This window comes from Mustela nigripes, chromosome 1 (genome assembly GCF_022355385.1).
Source record: "Mustela nigripes isolate SB6536 chromosome 1, MUSNIG.SB6536, whole genome shotgun sequence".
Classification (NCBI taxonomy): Eukaryota; Metazoa; Chordata; class Mammalia; order Carnivora; family Mustelidae; genus Mustela; species Mustela nigripes.
In genome coordinates this window covers 174591639-174613703 of record NC_081557.1, presented here as the reverse complement: position 1 = coordinate 174613703, position 22065 = coordinate 174591639, and the positions used below count along the sequence as shown (strand labels likewise).

The window sequence follows — 22065 nt, the reverse complement described above, 5'->3', positions numbered from 1 at the left end:
GCCTAAGCCCAGGTAACAACTTAACATATTTTGGCCAACATGCTTGGCTTCTCTGGATCTCAGTTTCTTCATATAAAAATAAGACATTTGAATTTGGAAATTTTAGGCTAATTTCAGCTCTTTTTTAAGCTACTTGCCGCTCTTACGAGTTTACATTCTTGAGGGAGGGAAGCTGAAAGGACTCCACGTTATAAAGGCTCTACCTCTGCTGTTTTCCTGTTAGAGTCCATTGACTCATGTTCTGTATTTTGCCACTGAATACGCCAAAGAAGCTGTTCCCACTTTAAGTTAAGTTTTGTCCTAGGTTCCAAACACCTAATAACATCAAAGAAGAGCCAGATCCCAAACATGTTTCAGGATATTAGCCTCAGACAAACCTATGTGGACGCTGGCATCAACAACCTTACCTTCAATAATTTCCAGAATAGGGGCACCTGGGTGGCTCAGTCGGTTAAGTGTATGCTGTCAGCTCAGGTCGTGATCCCAGGGTCCTAGGATTGAGCCCCGCACTGGGCTCCTTGCTCAGTAGAAAGCCTGCTTCTCCCTTTCCCTCTGACCTTCCCCTACCATTCCTGTGACCAAGGGCACATTCTCTCTCTCTAATAAATAAATAAAATCTTTAAAAAAACAATAATAATAATTTCCAGAATAACATCTATTGTTCACATGACACTCACCTTTGATCAGACCCTACCCTGGATTCCTCTAGATCCCTTTCCAATATAAATCCCTAACCCCAAACAACCACAGAACTCATTTTCCTTTCCTTTCCAAGTCTCCTAGACACTCTGCCTGCTATTCTCTGTCACTCACATTATTCAATAAAATCTGTTTTTACTTTCTCCTCCTTGCATTCGATTTCTATCCTGCGCCAAGCCAAGGGCCCTTTTGCCTGGTCCTGTGGGACCTGCCCGACTCCACCCAGGTTCTCAGACCCAGGCTGCCTCTAGTACTTTCAAAGAAAACTAGTAATAACCAAACACCAAAGTCACCTGAATTCATACACATTCTGTCACACACACAAGAGCACATTCCTATATTTATATTGACTGCAATAGCAAAATAATCATTACCTTTATAATACACACAGGATAAGTGATGTGATAAGTTTCTGTAGAATTTGAGAGGTAAGGTACTTGTTTAAAGTTCAAGTCTAACATTTCTTATTTGTTAGACGCTCTGCAGACGCACAAGGAAATTGTCAATCGTGGCTTAGATCACAAAAGTTAACTTTTCCAAGAACCATACAGGGCTATAATTTTCACGGCAGTTTGGATTTTCTTAAACTGGGGCAGCAAGGACTAGTACTCTGTGGCAAGGACCAGTGCCACAGGTTGAAGCTCTTAGAGCGAGGTGGGCAACCTGGGGCTGGCGGAATGAGAGAGAGAGAGAGCAAGAGAGGAGGGAGGATCAGAGGGGGAAGCAGTACTCTGTGGCAAGGACCAGTGCCACAGGTTGAAGCTCTTAGAGCGAGGTGGGCAACCTGGGGCTGGCGGGGGTGGGGGTGGGGTCCAGTTTCAGCCATGGAGACAAAAAGGGGCTGAAGTAACCCTGTGGAATGTAGAGCCCCTCCTCCTCAATCCCAGCTGAATCCTGACCTGGTCCCACCTGCTGTTATGTTATGTATGTGCTCACAGAACAACTGGCACCTGCCTATGGGAAACATAACTAAATCAGGCACAAAATCCCATCATCATGATAAGCCACCCAGAGTATTCTTGAGGGAGCTTAATCTGTGCAGAGAGACGATGAGGTAGGTAAAAGGGACCTTTTTCTCCTGTGAGACTCACAGGAAAACGCAGCTGTATCATAATCACATTCTAAAGCACCTCATGTTCCTCAAGAATTAACAAGACAGAACTTCTTTCAAATAAAGAATACAGATCTTTAACACCTAAAAGCAATACAGTTTCAATTGGACAGTATTACTATAAGGTGCAAAAGTAATTTTCCATGGGAAGAAAGGCATTTGTGTGTATCTACTGGAAAAAAAGAGTTTGTGTCTGTGTGTATTTATAAAAAACTCAAGTTTCAGTTTAATGTTTTAGGTCAACTCAAAAATAAAGCATTACTTTAAAATCATCGGAGGGGTGAGCTTTTTACCTACCACTTAAAAAAAAAAAGTAAATTGCCATTTGAACCATCAAATGAAATAGAGAAACGAAAGAGTATTTTCCCTTAGTAATCTAAAACCTTCAATGTATTTAGTTGAAAATCAGCAAGAATTAACAGACACTGATATTTCAGCCTTACTTTTATATTTATTTTTCAGCCTTACTTTTATATTTATATGGAGTTCAGTTTCATAATTTTTTTAAAAAGCAGAATTTTTATATGAGACAAAATACCACTCTCCATAATTCCGTTCTTTGACTTTCACATATGCTATTAATTTTCAAGAATTTTTAAAATTATAATATAAAAAATACCTACCTACAACTGCCAGCCAACAAAAATAATCTTCAATTAATATCATAGATTTAAATTCTATTTATCAGTCTATTTGGTCTTTTTCATCCTCTCCCAACTGAGAACGTAGCCACACAAAAACAGTTTTTTATTGTAACAAAAAGCAATTAATTTTATACTAAGAAAAGATATATCTGCATCATTAAAGAAATACAGACCTTCACAGACACATGGAAGAAAGTGAAGTCAAGTACTACAATATATTTTTTGAGAAAGCAATATTGCAATCTACCTTTCCCAGAATTTATTTTAATAATGACAATTATCAAATGTTATCTGCAATATTGGCTGCAGTTATAATTTGAAAACTTTTACTAAAAAACGACCTAATACTATTTATTTAGGAAACATGGCAAATTTTGTGGCATTTTTGTTATTATTTGGCAATATCCAAAGATGATATTTGTTATTCATACACATATATATAAATAATCATACATATTCCACTGGATATATTCATATTCAATTTCAGAATTTCCAATTCCAAGTAGATATTACACTATAGAACTTGAATTTTGGTCAACTATAACACAGACACTTGTCATCCGTTACCTAAATTGGTATAAGCACCTCATTTCCTTGAGGTCAGTTTAGGGTCAACAGACATAATTACTTGTCATCATGGTAGGCCCAGGGAAAATAATCAAATTGGTATGGTAGAAAGAAAAGGCAAGGGGCACCTGGGTGGCTCAGTTGGTTATGCGTCTAACTTCAACTCAGGTCATGATCTCAGGGTCCTGGGATCCATCCCCATGTCAAGTTCCTCACTCCAGTGGGAGTTTGCTTGTCCCTCCCCCACTCCTTCTGCCCCTCCCTGACTTGTGTGCTCCCTCTCGCGTGCTAATAAATAAAAATCTTTTAAAAAGACAAAGTCTTCTAAAAATACAAAATTCAGGATCCCTGGGCAGCTCAGTTGGCTAAGCATCTGCCTTTGGCTTAGGTCTGGATCCCAGGGTCATGGGATCTAGTCCCACATTGGGCTCACTGCTCACTGGGGAGCCTGCTTCTCTCTCTCCCTCTCCCTCTGTGTGTACTCTCTCTCTAGCTCTTACTCTCTCTCAAATAAATAAAATCTTTAAAAAAAAAAAAAAGATTTAAAAAGACAAAATCCTAGTATTAAATATCTGAGCTATACAGCCTTAAAATTACTGGACAAATAGTAAATAAATGTGTACTAGACAGTTGTCATGAAACAGATGCCAAGGATCCTTCTCATATTCCAGAACATTCAATATGTTGAAAGACTTAGCCAGCTATACCCTCCTAAGTATCAATCACCCTGTGATATAATCATCTGTATCAGAAATATTCCAGAAGTTCCATGTTGGACCACATATTCTTAGTTTATTAAATTAATCACAACTGTTCACTTCAGTAATTCATGTAGTATTGAACATGCTCTACTTAAAAACAGGCTCTTCTGGATGTTAAAAAAAGATACTGTAAAAAGGTGATATATGTTCATACAGAAGCATACAAAGAGCTATAGACAGCAGATATAAAGAATATGATATGATCCAAACTCACCTATCATCTATTACCTTGAAATGAGCTTGAGAAACCATTCCAAACAGTAATAATTCCAAAAACATTACCTTTAAGGTATTAAATGGAAATGTACATGATATTTAGATTATAGACTAGGCCATTCCAGGATACTCTCCACATAACCCTTGACTCCTTGGTCAGAACATGAGACGGCCATCATAGATCCTGACATATACACAGGAAAACAGTCAAATCCACATTAGGGGCAGGGAAGCCTGTTTGAACACTGGAAATTCAATTTATAACTTCCAAATTAATAATCCGACTTTGGATAAGAATCTAAAATCTGTACATGACATGGATAGTTATCATTATGAAAATTTTTTATGATGATAGCAATAATGAAAACACTTTAACACCAGGTAACTATGAATTAGAGTACAGTTAAACCTATTGTTTTAAATAATCCAAAGTTTCAAAGCTATTTCCTATAGTATCATATCTGAAACCTAGAATAATCCAAATGTATATTTATGTGTGTATATCATTTTCCCAGACTCTTGCCTTTGTTATATAGGCAACCCTCAAAATCCATCTCCCAATTTTTTTTTTTTCAAAAGAGAAAATTTTTCATTGCTCTGCAAAGGATAAATTACTTCCATTCAGCTAGTTTTCTTCATATGTGATAAATTATAAATTAAGACTTTTCAAAATAATCATCCCTTAATATTATTATCAGAAGGAAGCAATAAAGAGCCAAACTTCACTCTTCCACTGGACTCTGGCCAGTGGGTGATTCAGAAAATTGTTGCAACAATAGTTTTTTATCTTATAAGGCAGTTTGTCAAAATAAGAGTAAGATCCCAAACCACATACAACCTGCTGCTATAGCCCAAGAACTACCTTCACAAATCAGGCATGGAAGCCACTTGGGTCAGGTCAACTGGAAGAGTTTCCTGTTGGAAGATATTTCCTACCTACTCAAAAAATAGTTTAAAATTCCTATTCCTACATGAACCACTATACGAATGCTTGATTGCCCCGTGTAATAGCCCAATCACTCCTACTGATTCTTTAACAACTGGAAAGAAGTCCCTGCTGTGTAATGAGATTATGAAGCACATGACAGATTAGTGACCTTTTGAATTAGGACAAACAACATGAACTCACTAACAAATTCCCCCTTATATTGAAAAGGCTAGTTAAGGGTATCAGCCATTTGACAAAAATAGTTTAAATGCAGACGGAAATATCAACATAGAAAGCTTCATTCTTCAGTGTTCCAGTGCTAGGACCAGGAACTCAAATCTGGCTTGAATATTATGAGTGCATCTGATAATTTTACTCAACGACTACACATAAAACACGTTTTCCTGTTTGAATTTATACTTCTGTTTTGAACTATATTTGAAAAAAAAATCCATCAAAATAGCATTTTGGATTCACTGACTAATCAGTGAAGGCAGATTGGGCCACTGGGTTTTGAACATAAAGAAGCCTCTATTTTTTGAATTCTTGATCCTATTTTAATTGTCTAAAATGTTGCTCTATCATCATAGCACAGGGGTTTGGAGAAGGCAGGAAGGTCATTATGACGTAAGGTAGCATCTTGGGTCCATCATTTAGTAGTTATATGGATTCAGTTTTATCCATATTCAGTTATATGGATATATATATATATATTTTCAATCCCTCTAGACATCAATCTCCTCCTCTTTAATATGGGATACTGCCAACTCATTGAATTATTGTGCAGATAAAACTTGATAATCTACATAGAACTCTTAGCATGATGGGTAGTGCAGAACACCATGATAAGCTCTCAATATATATTAATTATTGCTTCTTATTATTGAAAAATGTTCATCCTATTGTTATTATAAAATTTTCAATGAGGTAAACTATTTTTCCTAATGAGGATTTTTTCTATAGTTAAACTGTTCAGTGTACTGGAAAAAAACATAATTTATTCAAACAAGTTTGAATTAGGTTAACTTTATCACAAAGCAATAGAGAACCTCCATTTTCTTTTATTATATCACTATTGTTACTCCTCACATGGGCCTTCGAGAAAAGGTCTAGAATTCTTTTTCATATTGAGAAGAGAAGTAATTAGGGGGTAATTTTGACACATAAATCTGTGTCTATAGAATGTTCATTTTTTAAGTGTGTTCTTTTGGGGTAGTAGATTTAGGTTTGTACACATCTGGCAACATTCTCCTGGACTGTATGTATCCCCTTGATCTGTTACTCTTGAGGTTAAGAATGAAGTCTATGCTTTTGAGACTAAATGAAAATAGTTGGCTTGTGTGGAATAGCAGTGGCTAGATTAGCACTATGTCCTAACTAGCTGAGCAGTTCAAACTCATTTTAACACCTCATTTTAAACACCTCAGTACATGGACTTATTCTGAGTCTCTTATTAAGTGAGTAAGAGTTACTCACTTAATATGTTACTTACTGGCATTTTATTAATGCTTTAATAAAGTGGTTTTCAAAAGTATCTAAAATCAGGAAAACAAATGGGTAATTCAAAGGTTTTTCACAGACACTGCTATAAATCAAATGACAAGGAAAGTGTTGCCAATTTCTGAGTTCTCAAAGTACAAATACAAATTTCTCAAAAAAGAATTTTACACATACACTTTATTTTGCTCCTGTCACTTGTTTTATTTTGTTCTGTACATTGTACTGGGAGAACTAAATCCCTTTGGAAGAACCTGGAGGTAAACTCTGCAATGTAAACTCTACTCTAATATCAGATTTATGTTCTCAAAATCATCAAACAACTATAGTACCTTGAAACACATACCAAAAACAAAAACAAAACTGATCTGCAGATAAGTCTTAGGTATGAATGTATTTTATCCTACTGAATCCACAGATTTCCACACATGCCTTCTGAAACGGGTAGAGAAGGAGCTACGTACATAACTTAATCTTTCTCATCTTGTACCACACAGGATAACAATTATCATTAGGATAGAACAGTAATCTTGACTTTCTGCAGAAGGTGGGAAGCTCACATCCATACTGAAAGGCTTTTCTTCATGAGATTTAGAAGAATTATCACAACGCTATGTGTAACTAAGTTGCCTTAACTCTGTCACAGACATACATGATCATTACATGCTGTGTGACCCAGCAAAGCACACATGTGTGGCATATAGCCCAATCAAAGTACTAGGACAGAAGAATGATCTATAGGAATACACCATTATAATAATAATCTCTTCATGTTCAGGCAGAACAAATTCCTATAGGCTACTTATAAAGCATATTCATTGGCCATTTATATATGAGCTTATGAACAGCTTTTCTATACAAACAATAATATGTGATAGATCATACAAAGGTTAAGTAACATGAACAATTAGCAAACATATTTACTACAGTTCATACCAACAATATACACATTTCAAATTCTTACATAGACCTAGCCTTTTGAATCTGACTGATTCAAGAGGATATTGAAATGATTTATTGTGACAGCTATATGGAAAATACAACAATCATGTCACTCTAATCTGATACAGGTCAGACTGGATGTGAATAAATTACAGCAGATATTCATACTAATTTAAGAAGCCAATAGAATGAATATATCTACTACTTCTGATGGCATCTCCAAACCACTGAATGCAAAATGTCTGTACTTGTTTTATTTTTTTCCCCATCTTCATTTTAAAATACTGGGCTTTATCTCTATTGCCACTCCCCTGCTCCCACTCCTCACCCCAGTGCAATGATTACAAGACAATACTACAAAATAAAGGAGGCATCCTGCCATCACACCCTCTGAATTCAGGGCAAACATGTAGAACATTTGAGAAAAGGAATCTTTAGGGATAAGTATTATGTGAAAAGAGAACTGGAATCATCACACAGAAAATATTAAACTTCTCATATAAAGTTTTCATAATGCTTCTATTATTTAAAAAATTTTTGGTATTTTTTTTCCAGTTAGAACACCCTTATGTACACTGGCTCAACTTTTAGAGAGAAATAGTTATTCTTAAAATGTTGTTAATGATCTTTAGTAGTATAATAAATTACTACATTACATTAAAATATATATAAAAGGGTATCACTTACTAGTGCTCAGTAAAACATTCTACAGTGGTCCACCTTTCATCTTTAAATTCTTCAAACTTTCCAAATCAACACAGATCCTAACACTTATTTCTGTTTCCATAGTTTTATTTCTAATATGCCCCCTTACTTTTTTCTCTTTAACCTAGAGTGTTCTCTGAGGTGGCAGTGGCAAAAATTGTTCTGATCTTATGGAGAGAACGTCCAAGGCAGCTGGAGGTAAAATAATTGACCATGAGTCACTCTAACAGCCAGTGCAGATGAACCAAGACCAAGCACAGAAACGTGTGGACAGACAGCAAGTGGAAAGGAGGGAAAAGCCATGAACTTTATGTTCAAGGATCTAAAAGTCCAATAGTACCTGGTCACTCAGAACAAACTCAAAATTATGCCAGTACACAAAGTGGGCTAAGGCTAACATAGAGCAAATGTAATAATAACCAAACCAGAAAAGCCATTTTCAGCTACCGTGTAAATGTAAAGTCTTAGGAGTTCTTAAATAAGTATTCTAGACAATTACAATCCTAGGGTAACCACAGCAGTTTCTCTAAAGGTAAAGGCACAGGTTGACTATGTGTATAATTACAAAAAGTGTCCCTACTGAATTGAGATGCCTTATTAATCTGGAGGCTTATTTATTGGAATTTATAACTGACTAAAGAAATAATTTATAAATACAAATACATGTGGGGCAAGGCTTCATAGATAAGTGATTAAAGAAATATGTGCTGGGGCGCCTGGGTGGCTCAGTGGTTTAAGGCCTCTGCCTTCGGCTCAGGTCATGATCCCGGGGTCCTGGGATCGAGCCCCGCATCAGGCTCTCTGCTCAGCGGGGAACCTGCTTCCTCCTCTCTCTCTCTGCCTGCCTCTCTGTCTACTTGTGATCTCTGTCTGTCAAATAAATAAATAAAATCTTAAAAAAAAAAAAAAAAAGAAATATGTGCTATAAGAGAAGGACACAGAATAAGCCTCCCACACAAGATGGATTATAAAACGTGAGCCTAAAATTGACCAAGGCACAGAGCGTAAGGACAGGTCAGGGAGAGTTCACCCACAAAATTTATGGCTCTCAACTACAACAAATATCTCAACAGTTTCCTAATATTTAGTGTGACTTGTAATTATATGGTTGAGGTTGCCCCATTTGGGTTGCCTATCTATCCTCACTCTTCATACTTAAGCATTAGCCATAATCCAAGGCTCAAGGCAATGACTCACCCACTTGTACAGCTTAATTTTTAATAAAATAACACTGATCTCTTACCTTCTCCAGGCTCCTACAGAATTTATTTTTAGCATTGCACAATATAATACTTATAATACTTGTTAAGTATAAGTATTATATAGTACTTCTAATATTTCTGAATTGCTCATTACTTTTTTTTTTTAAATAGAAATGTCTCCCCAAACAGAACACAAACTCCATGAAGGTAACAATCATTATCTTTCATCCCCTAAATGCCATAACAGCAAATCCAGTGCTCTACACCTAGCAAACCGATACAATGTTGAATGTTCAATGTTCAATGTTCATTCAACAATTGTTGAATGAAGGGAGCTTTCCTATGGTTTAGGAGGAAACACCTAAATTAAACTGAATTAAACAAGCTGATTCTTAAAAATTGAAGCTCACTGGGGCGCCTGGGTGGCTCAGTGGGTTGAGGCCTCTGCCTTCGGCTCAGGTCATGATCCCGGGGTCCTGGGATCGAGCCCCGCATCGGGCTCTCTGCTAGGCAGGGAGCCTGCTTCCCTTCCTCTCTCTCTGCCTGCCTCTCTGCCTACTTGTGATCTCTGTCTGTCAAATAAATAAATAAAATCTTTAAAAAAAAAATTGAAGCTCACTAAGCAAACGTTAGAAATCAGGTCTTTGTCTTAATGAGTACAAACACAAATTAGTGGGTAGAAGATGATAGTTGTTTGTGAGTTAACAGAAAAACATAACTAAAAACCAAGTCTGATAACTAAGTAGAAGCTCACCCTCTAGATCTAGGTGTATCATTAATTAGAATATATTTTACTGTCTCCCTCTGGCTTTTAAAAATTGACACTCCACAAAGCATTGGCAGGTATTAATGGATTTTGAAGAGGAATACTCTCTCATATGTACTTGGTCTCAAGTGTATAAAATAGTTAATTTTTTTCAATCAAAAGATGGTCTCAGGGTGCCTGGGTGCTTTGGTCGGTTAAGTGTTGACTTGATTTCCCCTCAGGTCATGATCTCAGGGTTGTGAGACGGAGCCCCGTGTCTAGCTCCACACTCAGTGGGGAGTCTGCTTGAGATTCCCTCTCTCTGTTCTTCCCTCCACCATCTCTTTTCCTCCCTTTCAAATAAATACATAAATCTTAAATGAAGAAAAAAAAAAAAGATGGTCTCATTTGGTAGCAATCCCAACTCGACCCTTTCAAGTAAAAGGAAATTGAGATGGTAAGTTTATTTGTTGTGATGAATCCTGCCAGTGCCCACTGAGATAAAAATAGTGGTTTTATTTCTGCTACCAACAGGAATTAGAACACAATACAAGCAGGAAAGAAACAAAGCTGTAGGCATATTTATACTTTAGTATGCTCTAAATTGGGACAAGATAGTAACAAATGCAGACTTAAAAATCTTAATCCTACTTCAATATGCATTCATTTGTCTCTTCAGAAACTTTACTGAGAAGGAAAAAGAAACCAGAAATACTTCAGGAAAGAGTATATGAGAAAATGTGTTCTTCCATATTTTCTTTAAATTTCTTTAAATGTTCTTTCATAGGACAATTATTGAAAATATCATACTAACAAAGTTTCCCAAGAATTAGAACAAAGTTGTGAAAGCAAGATCTTTTTACGCTAGCTTAATTAAATACACCTAAACCACATAAAGATACCTGCTTATTTATATTATCCCATTCATTGTTGTGGATTTCATCATAAAATGTAATGCAACCAAAAGGAGGGGAAAGAGGAGTCCTGATTGGAAGAATATTACAAACATCCAGGAAAGAAATCACCCTTATGCATTATTCCCTGATCCGAGTCAGCATTTTAGAGAATGTATTCAATGGGTAAAAGACAGGAAGTAACACTGAAGGCGGAAATCCGGAGGATATCTTAGCAGATGATGAAACTGTAGGTACCTTAGAAGCTTTGCAGGAGACACAGAGTTATATCTTAGCACCTGGTTTCCATGGGAGAAATGGTTCAAAAGATGTCATTTGCTGAAAAGTAGGAAAAATGCCTATCATTTCTCCAGTGCCATCCCCACATAGAGTCTGAGTCTCCAATTCCTCATCTACAAAACTGGGGTAAAAATACTCACTGAGAATTATTTCAAAGATGAAATGAGATGGTGGATGTGAAATAATTCTACGTCCCAGATGTAGACTAGAATAGGAAGAAAAGTGCTTTCTATTCTCATGTCCTTGTCATTGCTATCTACACTCCAAAGAAATAAATCTAAGAGCCATGTAATAACCTAACACATCTCACTGAAATTAGAGATTCTTCCTTCTAAAATAACTCCACTTCACGCCCGCTGACCACGTTCTAAAGCAATGGTTCTAACCTCCAGTGTACATAAAATCAAGGAGCTGGAAGTCTGTTCAAATCACCAAAAGTGATTGAGCCAGTCTGAAGTGGGTCCTGAGAATTCTCTTCTTTTAGAAGGCAACCCAGGTAATTCTGGTAGCTGTGGGCAGCAAACAACACTTTACTAGTATCTAAAAAAGATACTTGGCAGTGAATATCTTAGCTATGACTTACATATGAAATTATCAGTGGAAAATCAGTATCATAAAGGTAGGTAGAAAGAGCTAGAAACAAAGACATGGAAAGAAAACCACAGAATACCAGGTTGTAAGGGATTTTTCTTTTCAGTAAAAAAAATCTCCATCATCTCTGACAGATGGTCATCCTAAATACCTTCAGTGATGGGGAATTGCTGTCTTCAGGCAACACGTGCTATTTTGGGTTATAAACTCATGTTCTTAAAAAAAAAAGGTAAATCATAAGTTATTTGGGAAAATTGAAGAAATGGGGCTATTTTTCAGGATGAATTATACATGAAAGCCTTTCTAGCCTTGATTGAACAAGGTAAGGCACCAGCTAAAGTCAAAACTAATCTGACTGCAAGAAGATTTGAACACCCAAATGCTGGATCTGCTACCTGATTCCACTAAAAAAGCCATGCATTCTGTGTCTGCTGTAAAAATAAACTTTTTTTTTCTATGTCTCTCATTCACATTTCAATGGTGCAACATTTCAATCATACATCTGGTATCACTTTCATCTCCCTATTTAGGTAGTGGCAAGTAAACAGCAATAAAAAGATATATAACCAAAAAATGTTGCAATGCTTATGACTATTCTAAAATAACAGCCCAGAACAAAACATCTCAAGTGAATATAAAATATGCTACAAAGCCATTTTACTGCATTATTCTATTGAAAACAATAGTATTTATATTTGAATCTTTATATAGGTGTTCCAACAAATGAGTGAATTGTTATTAAGCCATTTAGTTGTTTACTCGTTTAAAAGAATTCACAAGGCTTAGTGGTTTCAGATGGCTCTGTCACGTGTGATTGATGCTGGGGCATTTCCATTTTCATTTATGTAAATTATCAAAGGCTCCTACAGCTTCTTCTGGTACAAATCCACTGCCTTGTCACTGATGCAAAATTGGAAAGTGTGGGGTACTGCACTCTAATATGGTCTTGAATTATTTTAACCTAATCTACCAAAATATCGTCTGGAATAAGAAATTTTTGCCACATTGTCCAGGGTTTAGACTAGGCTAAAACCTCTCATCCAGAGACCCTATAGGTCTCAGCACTTCCTTTTAGTCTAGGATTCCAGTTAAGAATTAGAGTAGTTCCCATTTCCTCTTTTCCATAGAACAGCCAACTCTGTACCTGGGGCAATATTTGTTTGTGTGAAATCACTGGGCCTGAAGGATACTATCTGCTGAAGTAGCAGATGAAAAAGATTTCTCTGAATACTTTAGCAACAAAAATATCTGATTTATTTTCCTTGAACACTAAAGAGCATCCAGCAACAAATAAATCTCTCTCCCTCTCCAAAAGTATCTTTGTGTTCAAGCTTGAGAAAGAGAAAAGCAGCATCCAGGAGCTAACCTGATACTATCCCATTGGTCTTTGTGTTCTTCTACTGAACACAAACAATGTCAAAGAAGCATCATTTTCAGACAAGGCCATGCTGTGACTGGGATGGGGCAGGTCAGAAATGGCACCACCCCCTTATCATGCCTGAACACAGACAAAATATGAACACTGTCCAAGCCACAAAATACCAGACGTGCCCCTCTCCTGCTAAACGAGAGATTGCTAGTGTTTTTTTCTTTTTCTTTTTCTTTTTTTAAATCAGCTACAGCCCAAACCCAAATCCTAAGAGACCTTTCTAACTCAGTTCCTCATGATGTGCATCCTCCCTCAACGCAATGAGTTGTAACCCAACACACATTCAACCACAGGTGTGTTCCTGGTGGTCTCTGTGTGGAGGGCATTGACAAGCTCAATTACTAAAACCAGAATAGAAATTTTTAAGAAAAGCTAGAATAATTTCCATCTTCAAGGTACTCACTAAAATCCTAATAGAAAATAAATTCCTTGAGCTTGTTTTCTCACATTGTGGGTTTTGTGGTAAAAGACCCTTTAGTTCTCTCCCTCAGAGGAATTACTTTAGTGAGATGTAGAATAAACAAGTGCATTATGGCTCATCTGTTAAATATTTACTAGAGAAAGAGGCATGTATTCAAGGTATATGATTCATCATGTTAGATCAACACCCAAGCCACAGTAAACCTGGTGGTCCACAGTCCTGGGTGCTTATACAGGATTCTACAATGGATTCAATGTGAACCACTAGTAGAAAAACAGACAATTAAAGTGATATGGCACTGGCTTTGCTCAAATTCTTGCTTTTTTCAGATTTTTTCCTTATTAGAGATGCTTATCTCTTGATTATTATTCCCTCATCAAAGCATATTTAATGGTCTAGTTTATAAATATGAAAATTCAAGATGCCTGCTGTGAAAAAAAGATGTGAAGCAGTAATCTAAAGACCTGAGTATGTTTATGTAAGTCTCAAATAATTTGAGATAAAAAGTTTCCAATTATAGTATATAACTTTTGACCTTTTGAAAAGTGACTACTAGCCTTTGCAAAGTATGAATATTATATTCTGCCTCTCTTAAAAATATAAACAGACTTTCCTTCTCTAGGGCTTATTCCAATAAATAATTTCCATTCAAGAAACAGTAACAACACCTAAAAGTCATTGCCATGAACTGTATATTAAATACTGCTCAAGGAATTTGATGTACATTATTTCTAATCCTCACAAAATACCAAAAGATATGTAGAATAATTCACATTTTATAGATGAGGACCTACATCAAAGAAATTAAATGATATGCTCCAAACACACTATATAAAAGGATAGAGCTCAGATTCAAACCCACTTATATCTGACTTGACAAACTGAAGGATGTTTACTTGGGTGTGCATGTGTGTGTGTATGGTGTGTATGCTTTCTTATTAGGTGAAATTACTTTTAATCCTCAATATTCACTGTGCTTTAATAGCTCATTTAATATATGTCTCTGAATGTGTGTAAAAATTCATACACATATTCAAAACTTGCTACTAATTCCTATCCTTTCAACTGCAAGTTTGAAAAGAATTTATTCCTAAATAAATATATTTGAGAAAATATACTGAATACATATTAAAGTTATCACCTATAATGATTTCATTAGCTCTACCCCCTCAAATATTTTAAGATGGCTTTTGCCGTGTGAATTTAGGATCAACACTCAGAGCTTAAAATCTCCATGATACAGACTCCCCACCCCTTTCGTAGTTCTGAGTATAATGTTTCCAATGCAGCACAGGGACTTCAGAGAGAAATTGCAGAGGAATTTGAAATGAGAGTGTGAATTCAAGCAAAAACTCCTTCTTTCTTTTTCCCTACCTCTTGCTCTCTTTTTCTTTTCTATGTGTTTTTTTTTCCCTTTTTAAAATGTTGATCAATTAGCTAATGCTCTACAAAAAATGCCATTGAGGGCTGGAGGATCCAGAATCGTCAGATACAAAAGGACATTCCCCCAATGTTCCTGTCTGCCCCGAATTATCCTTTGCCTTTATCAGACTGCATCACACAATCCTTATGCTATTCTTTTAAAAATTTTATACAGGGATATGCTTATTTTTATCAAATTACAAGGCACCATAGAAAGAAAGACACTAATCTCTTGTTTACTAATACCATGATCTTTTAAATATCAGAGGTGTAATGATTTCCAATTTCTTAGATCATGAGACATGTAGGTACCAGAGATCTAAAATTTCAAAGTGCAGTGCAATTTTAAAATGCATTGCATTTCATCAAAATGAAAAATGTTCATTTGTCCATGATAATGTTTTTAACGTGCTCATTCAAGAGGCAAAGCGTCTAACGTTGGAATGCATTTACATTATGATCATTTTAGATTCTGCCCATCTTATTGCCTCAAGAAATAAATGGATTTTAGGGGAATTTATTTTTTAAAGACATCTCTGTCCGAGGTGGGGCTCATATTGCTCGGTGAGGCTGCAACAGTTTACCAGAAGGAGTCAGGCCATAAAGAAAGAAGTGCTGGCATTGGGTGGGGCTGAATAGTTTGCATCTTTTCCCACTGTTTCTCACTGGTATCGTTTCCACGAAAATCAAGGGTGTGGGAATGTGTGCCAGGCTAAGAAATCCTACAGACTGCTTTGTGTACCCAACACCCCCAGCCCATAATATCTTTATCTTGGCCGTTTATCTTAATCAATGAAAGAGCTATCACACTATCATGTCTGGGAAAACCGTAGAGGAGCTAAACACACCAAAGAAATATCACACTGAGGATCATATTTCTCCTGTCACAACAGTCTCTTCTCCTTAGAAAGAACACACTCAGCACGGAACCAAAAGGCATTTGCTGTCTGGCCATCTGAAGATCATCCCCGAGCACACATCTGGCCAAAAATCTTCCTTTTGCTTCACAACCCACCTTGCTTAACGTTTGCTTTTAAACTCACTCATTCTAAAAAATAAAATGACTCTTTCTATATATAGCCAGTGAACACCAGAAGCATCCAATAGTGGCCACAAGCCTCAATAATACACATGCAGAACACACCTTATCTCTGTTCACTTCACCATGCTTTAGTCAATGTATCCATTACGAACCCTGGTTCCTTTCCTGTTCTCAGAAAGCAGCAGTCTGCACCTGCCTCTTTAAAAAGCAATGTTTGGCACTGCTATAGTCTATAGTTACTCATAATGCTCCACGGTTTCTGTAATCTCACTGACATTACACACTAACACACACACACACACATCTCTCTACAGACATTCCTAATTCCGGCCATTTACCTTTTTGGGTTTTTTTCTTCTCTGACTACCCCCGTTGAACTTCTCTCCACTGTCGCTTTTCTGAGCTGCATCTTCGTTCATCATTTTGAACAGTTTGGAAAGAAAATAGCTCTGCCATTAAACCCTGCTGCTTGCACAGACCACTAGCGAGTATGCACTTACTGGAGGAAAGCAGGAGGAGAAGGAGGGGTGGGGAAGGGGCGCGCTGGGAGGGTAAGGACGGTGACGTTGCCATGGCAGCAGCTGCCACAACTGTTTATCTAACTGCATTGTTAAATCTGATTCAACCAATTACCATCAGGGACCCAGACCAGCTACAATGAAGAAAGCCTTGAAAAAACAATGCCAGGGACTCTGCTAGTTGGTTCCTGACACACCTTCAATTCGATCTGCTCTCAACCCACACACAAAACCTGCACTTAATTTTCTTCCTACAGGTACTTCAACACGGAACAGACACAATGCATGATGAGAAAACTCTAACAGTCTCAAATGTGTCTCTGAACCTGAAGAGATACATTTCAGCCGGTGAAGAGGCTACTCAAGGAAAAGGATTAAATGTTAATATCCTAAAGTGCAGGTAAGAAAGTTACAGTTTTGTGATGTTATTCACTTGATTCCAAATGATACTCTTCTAAAATTCAGCTCAAGGATGACTTTTGTCATGAAGCTTTGAGAAGCTGTTCCCCATCAACCAACTAACACAGACCACTCCCTCCTCTGGGCCGCCTCCTTCCACTGTACCCTTCGGACAAGCACCTGCGACACATCTCCTAACTCCACGTTCCCATCAGGAGCTTCTTCAAGCCAGGGATAGTGAGTGTGAGTGTGAGTGTGTGTGTGTGTGTGCGCGCACATGCGCGCGCTTGGGTGCACATGCTTGGGTTGGAAGGAAATCATTAAATTTCCCAGAACCAAGCATGATGCATAATATATTTAAGGCAGTTAATTAAGGCTTGTCAAATATATATGTAATATGTGGGGGTAACACAAATACAAGAAATTCAAGCAGTTAAAACACTGTATAACTAATCTTAACCTAATTCTCCTTATTAACTGATAAATAAAACACAATCCCTGCTTTCAAGGAGCTCATATATAAAGTTCCAGAATTATTCTTGATAAGAAAAAGAAAACAGGGCTGGTTTTTATCACAGGAAACCCAATTTCGTCTTCTGGATCAAGGTGCCATATTTGTATATTTGTACTTATTAAATTGTGGATGCAACCAGAGCCCAGCATATTCTGTACAAATACACATGCACACACTAAACACTCATCTCAATTCCTAGAAAACAAACTCACTGTATAATACACAGAATACTTATATGTAAAAATAAAGTAAGGATCAACCTAATGAGATAAAGCATACACTTTGAAAACGGAAGGTGCCTATGTAAATGTGTTATTGCGTTGTTGATCCTACCATTATTATTACAAATATACGTAATCTTCAACCTAGAAAAATCAACCTGAAAAATGTTTCTTACATGGAAATGGCTACCAAAGTTAAGAAGTCAGCTTTCCAATAAGCATGAGAAGGAAAATTACCTTCTCTCCCCACTGCTATTGGGATTGCCCTTCCTCTCTGTTTTAGTACCCCCCCAAAGACCTTTGCACAGCCTCATCTAGAGTCAACCGAGTCTTTCTGCCCCTTCCTCTCTCTACCCTCCTTCTGCTTGACCAGAACACTCCCACCAGTGACACCTTGGATCCCCCAGCCAGGAAAGGGGCAATGGGCCTCTTTTTTTCTGAAACAAAACCCTAGAGGAACCTCTAGAGAAGCCTCTGAAAGCCCAACTCCCACTGTTGTCAGAGCCCGCACAGAAATCCCCCACCGTATCCTCCCAATCCGCTGTTTTCCCCTCAGCCATCCCAATTATTCCTTCACCCATCCCCATGGTGCCCCACTTACTTGACCTTGCTTAGGAGCACCCTCAGCCTGGAAATTGGGTTCACTTCTCAATAAGCATCTGTCAAATGTTTACCATGTACCAGGAACTAAGCATTAGGGATAGACTGTCCTAACCACTGGGGATAGGAAGGTCAACAAAACTGGCAACATATCTGCAATTGTGGTGCATCATTGCAATGTAAATTGCAAAGAAGTGTACTTCACATTTCAATGCTTTATGAATGAGTAACATCTGATTATGTTCAGACAGCCTCTCATAACAGTGTCTTCTCTATAAACACCCAAATACATAGTACATAGCTTTAAATAGTCAGATTGAGGCCTCCAATTTTTTTTTAATTTTTTTTATTTTTTTATTAACAAATAATGTATTATCAGCCCCAGGGGTACAGGTCTGTGACTCGCCAGTTTTACACACTTCACAGCACTCACTATAGCACATACCTTCCCCAATGTCCATAACCCAGCCACCCTATCCCTAACCCCCTCCCCATGGCAACCCTCAGTTTGTTTTGTGAGATTAAGAGTCACGTATGGTTTGTCTCCCTCCTGATCCCATCTTGTTTCATTTATTCCTTTCCTACCCCCATACCCCCCATGTTGCATCTCCCCTTCCTCATTTCAGGGAGATCATATGATAGTCGTCTTTCTCCAATTGACTTATTTCGCTAAGCATAATACCCTCTAGTTCCATCCACATCGTCGCAAATCAGGCCTCCAATTATTAATGAGCTATTAACTTCTGGGTGTTTGGTGTTGTTCTGAAATATCACTTAAGCTTTTATATAATATATATCCATTACAGAGTGAAAGTACTGCACAAACACTGTACCATATAGCATACCATAGATGTTAATATCTACATTGAAAGTGTAAAGTGAAATCTCACTACATAGATAAATAAAACAGCTTCTAGTAGTGCCATGTTCATTACAGCAGTAGAAAGTAAATATCCTACATGAAGAATGTCAATAAGATGTTATGGTGTTGTAAATGTTTTAGTTCCACTTTTGAGACTTCCGATCAATTTTTTTGGTGCCTCGCTGTTCGATACTAACTTTGTATTCTCATAGGGCATGTGTTTGACTGGATTCTAAACTCCTTGAGGGCAGGATTTTTTAAAAGATTTATTTATTAATGATTTTTTTAACTTATGATTATATGATTTAATTATGATTGTTAATTTAAGATTATTTATTTATAAGATTTATTTATTTATTGAGAGAGAGAAGAGTACGAGTGAAGGGAGGGGCCGAGGGAAAGGGAGAGAGAATCTTCAGCGGATTCCCAGCTGAGCACAGAGCCTGACTTGAGGCTTGATATCATGACCCTGAGATCAGGACCTGAGCTGAAACTGAGAGTCAGTCCTTCACCCAACAGAACCACCCACACGCCCTGTGTTGAGGGCAGAATTAATGCCTATTTTCACATTCCACATGGAGCCTAAGTCACTGCACGACCCATATAATAATAGGGGTCCAAGAACTTTGAATGCAATAAAGGAACATTTTCAATATTTACCACCCAGTTTATATTTATGGTTAAATTTCCAATGGGTAAATTCTTTATTTCTTAGATTTTCTTTTTATGTACTTCCTGATATCTAGGAGCTAATGCATAATAAGATTTTTTTAAAAATATTTGAGAAATTGGAGTTGCTGCTGCTAAGATAGCAATGATGATAACACCTTATACTGGTAAAGCATTTTATAATTCATATAATTTTCAGTTCCAAGGATAGAAGCCCCATGAAGCCTGAGAACTTTGTTCTCACTGAAGCATGTCAAGCACTTACAGCAATACTGGCATGTGACACACCCTCAAATATTAAGTGACTTCAATGGGATTCTCACCACCACACAGGGAAAGGGTTAATATCAATCACAGTACAGGTGAAAACACTGAGGGAGGAAGTGGTTTTGGTGACTTTCCCAAGATAACAAAATTAATAAAATACAGAGCTAAAGGGAAAAATCACAGAGCTAAAGTTCTGATTCTAAGGCCACTGTTCTTTTATTAAATCATGGCTGATTTAACAAAGCACACACTTAATCAAGTGTGGTAAGATGAGCAAAGACTAAGATGGAAAATGCCAAGAGCAGAAACCACAGTTAGATGACAGTGGCCTAAGTAGAAAAAGGAAATCTTTATTGATTTTAGGCTAAGAATATTTAATAGGCACAGAATTTTAGACGTGACTGAATATTAATTTTAATATGCCTACTCTATTTTGTTGAACAACCAGAGTTAAAAGTATTACAAAATGTGACACATACTACTTCAAAAAAACTTGTAACATTATTTGAGTGGGGGAAAGTCCCCTGAAGTATAAGCAATTATGTCTTAAACGTAGGTTAACTTCCAAAAATTCCTTGGTCAGTCAGAGTTGTCAGGTGTTAAAAATACAATTTTTTTTTACATCAACAAAGTTATAAATAAAGGCTTGGTTCTCTAAGACCATCAAAAAAAGCCTTTGAGGAATGCCTGAGTGGCTCAGTCAGTTAAGCATCTGTCTTTAGCTCAGGTCATGATCACACAGTCCTATGATGGAGCCCGACATCAGGCTCCTGGCTCAGTGGGGAGCCTGCTTTTCCCTCTGCCTGCTCCTCCCTCTGCTTGCACTCTCACTCTCTCTCTCTGACAAATAAATAAATAAAATCTTTATTTGAAAAAAAGCCTTCAAAAGGCTTTCCTATTCACTATTACTTGTGGTAGAGAATCTTAACAACAAGGCAGAGAGAGATTGAATAGTGGTTTATCAATTTCTCTTTTCCCTTAGACCACTGTCATAGTTGAATTGTGTCCTGCAAACCACACACCCCCACAACAAAAACTACGAACACGTGATTAAGTCTTAATCTCAGTACCTGTGTATGTAACCTTACATGGGATTAGAGTCTCTGTAGATGTAGTCATGTTAAGATGAGGTTGTAATGGATTAGAGTGGCCTTATTCCAAGGACTGACACCCTCATAGAAAGAGAGAAGACAGAGAGACACAGAGGGAAGACAGCCATGTGAAGACCTGGGAAGAAATTGGAGAAATGTAGCTGCAAGCCAATGACGACACACTGCCAGATAGCCACCAGCAAGAAGGTAGGAGGAGGTAAGGAAAGATTCTTCTCTAAAGCCTTCAGAAGCAGTCTGGCTCTGATGACACCTTGATTTCAGACTTCTACCCTCCTCCTCACAACTATGTGAATAAAGTTTTGTGATTTTTAAGCCACCCAATACTTTGTTTTAATGACCCTAGGAGAGTACAACCATATTTTCCGGCTACCTTTGCCACTGGGTGCAGCCATGTAACTTAGTTCAAGCCTGCAGACAAGATGAAAGTGTTTGCCACTTTCAGGTCTAGCTAAGACAACCCTCCCATGAGCGATCTCTCTTTACCCATCTAGTGGCTAAATACAGAGGAATACATAATCTAGAAGGTGGAAGAGCAACAGGTAGGAAAACAGCCCGAGTCCCTGAGTCACTGTGTGGACCAGAGTTTCACTTCTTCTTATTCCCTCCTCACTGACCCTCAGTAGACCAGAATAACTTTTTCTCATCAGTATTTCATCACTGAGATTATGGTGTTGTTTGTTACAACAGTTAGCCTATGGTAACTAACCAGATCTACTTATGTTTTCCAGGGATTCTGGAGCTATACTCCTATTTTTGGTCACCTGTTGTGTGAATGATACTCTCAGTGC

General features: G+C 37.4%; 1 protein-coding gene across 3 annotated transcripts in view; it reads right to left on the bottom strand.

Annotated features, from left to right (window-relative positions):
- Positions 1–16634, bottom strand: part of ANK2 (ankyrin 2) — a 323814-nt gene extending 307180 nt beyond the window's left edge. For 2 of the 3 annotated variants that reach the window (XM_059377495.1, XM_059377473.1), the window contains exon 1: positions 16454–16634. In XM_059377495.1, the coding sequence (XP_059233478.1) occupies positions 16454–16537 (84 nt within the window). In that variant the 5' untranslated portion in view covers positions 16538–16634. The remainder of the gene's footprint in view (positions 1–16453) is intronic. The other variant, XM_059377509.1, reaches the window with a different exon arrangement.
- Positions 16635–22065: the final 5431 nt, after the last annotated feature.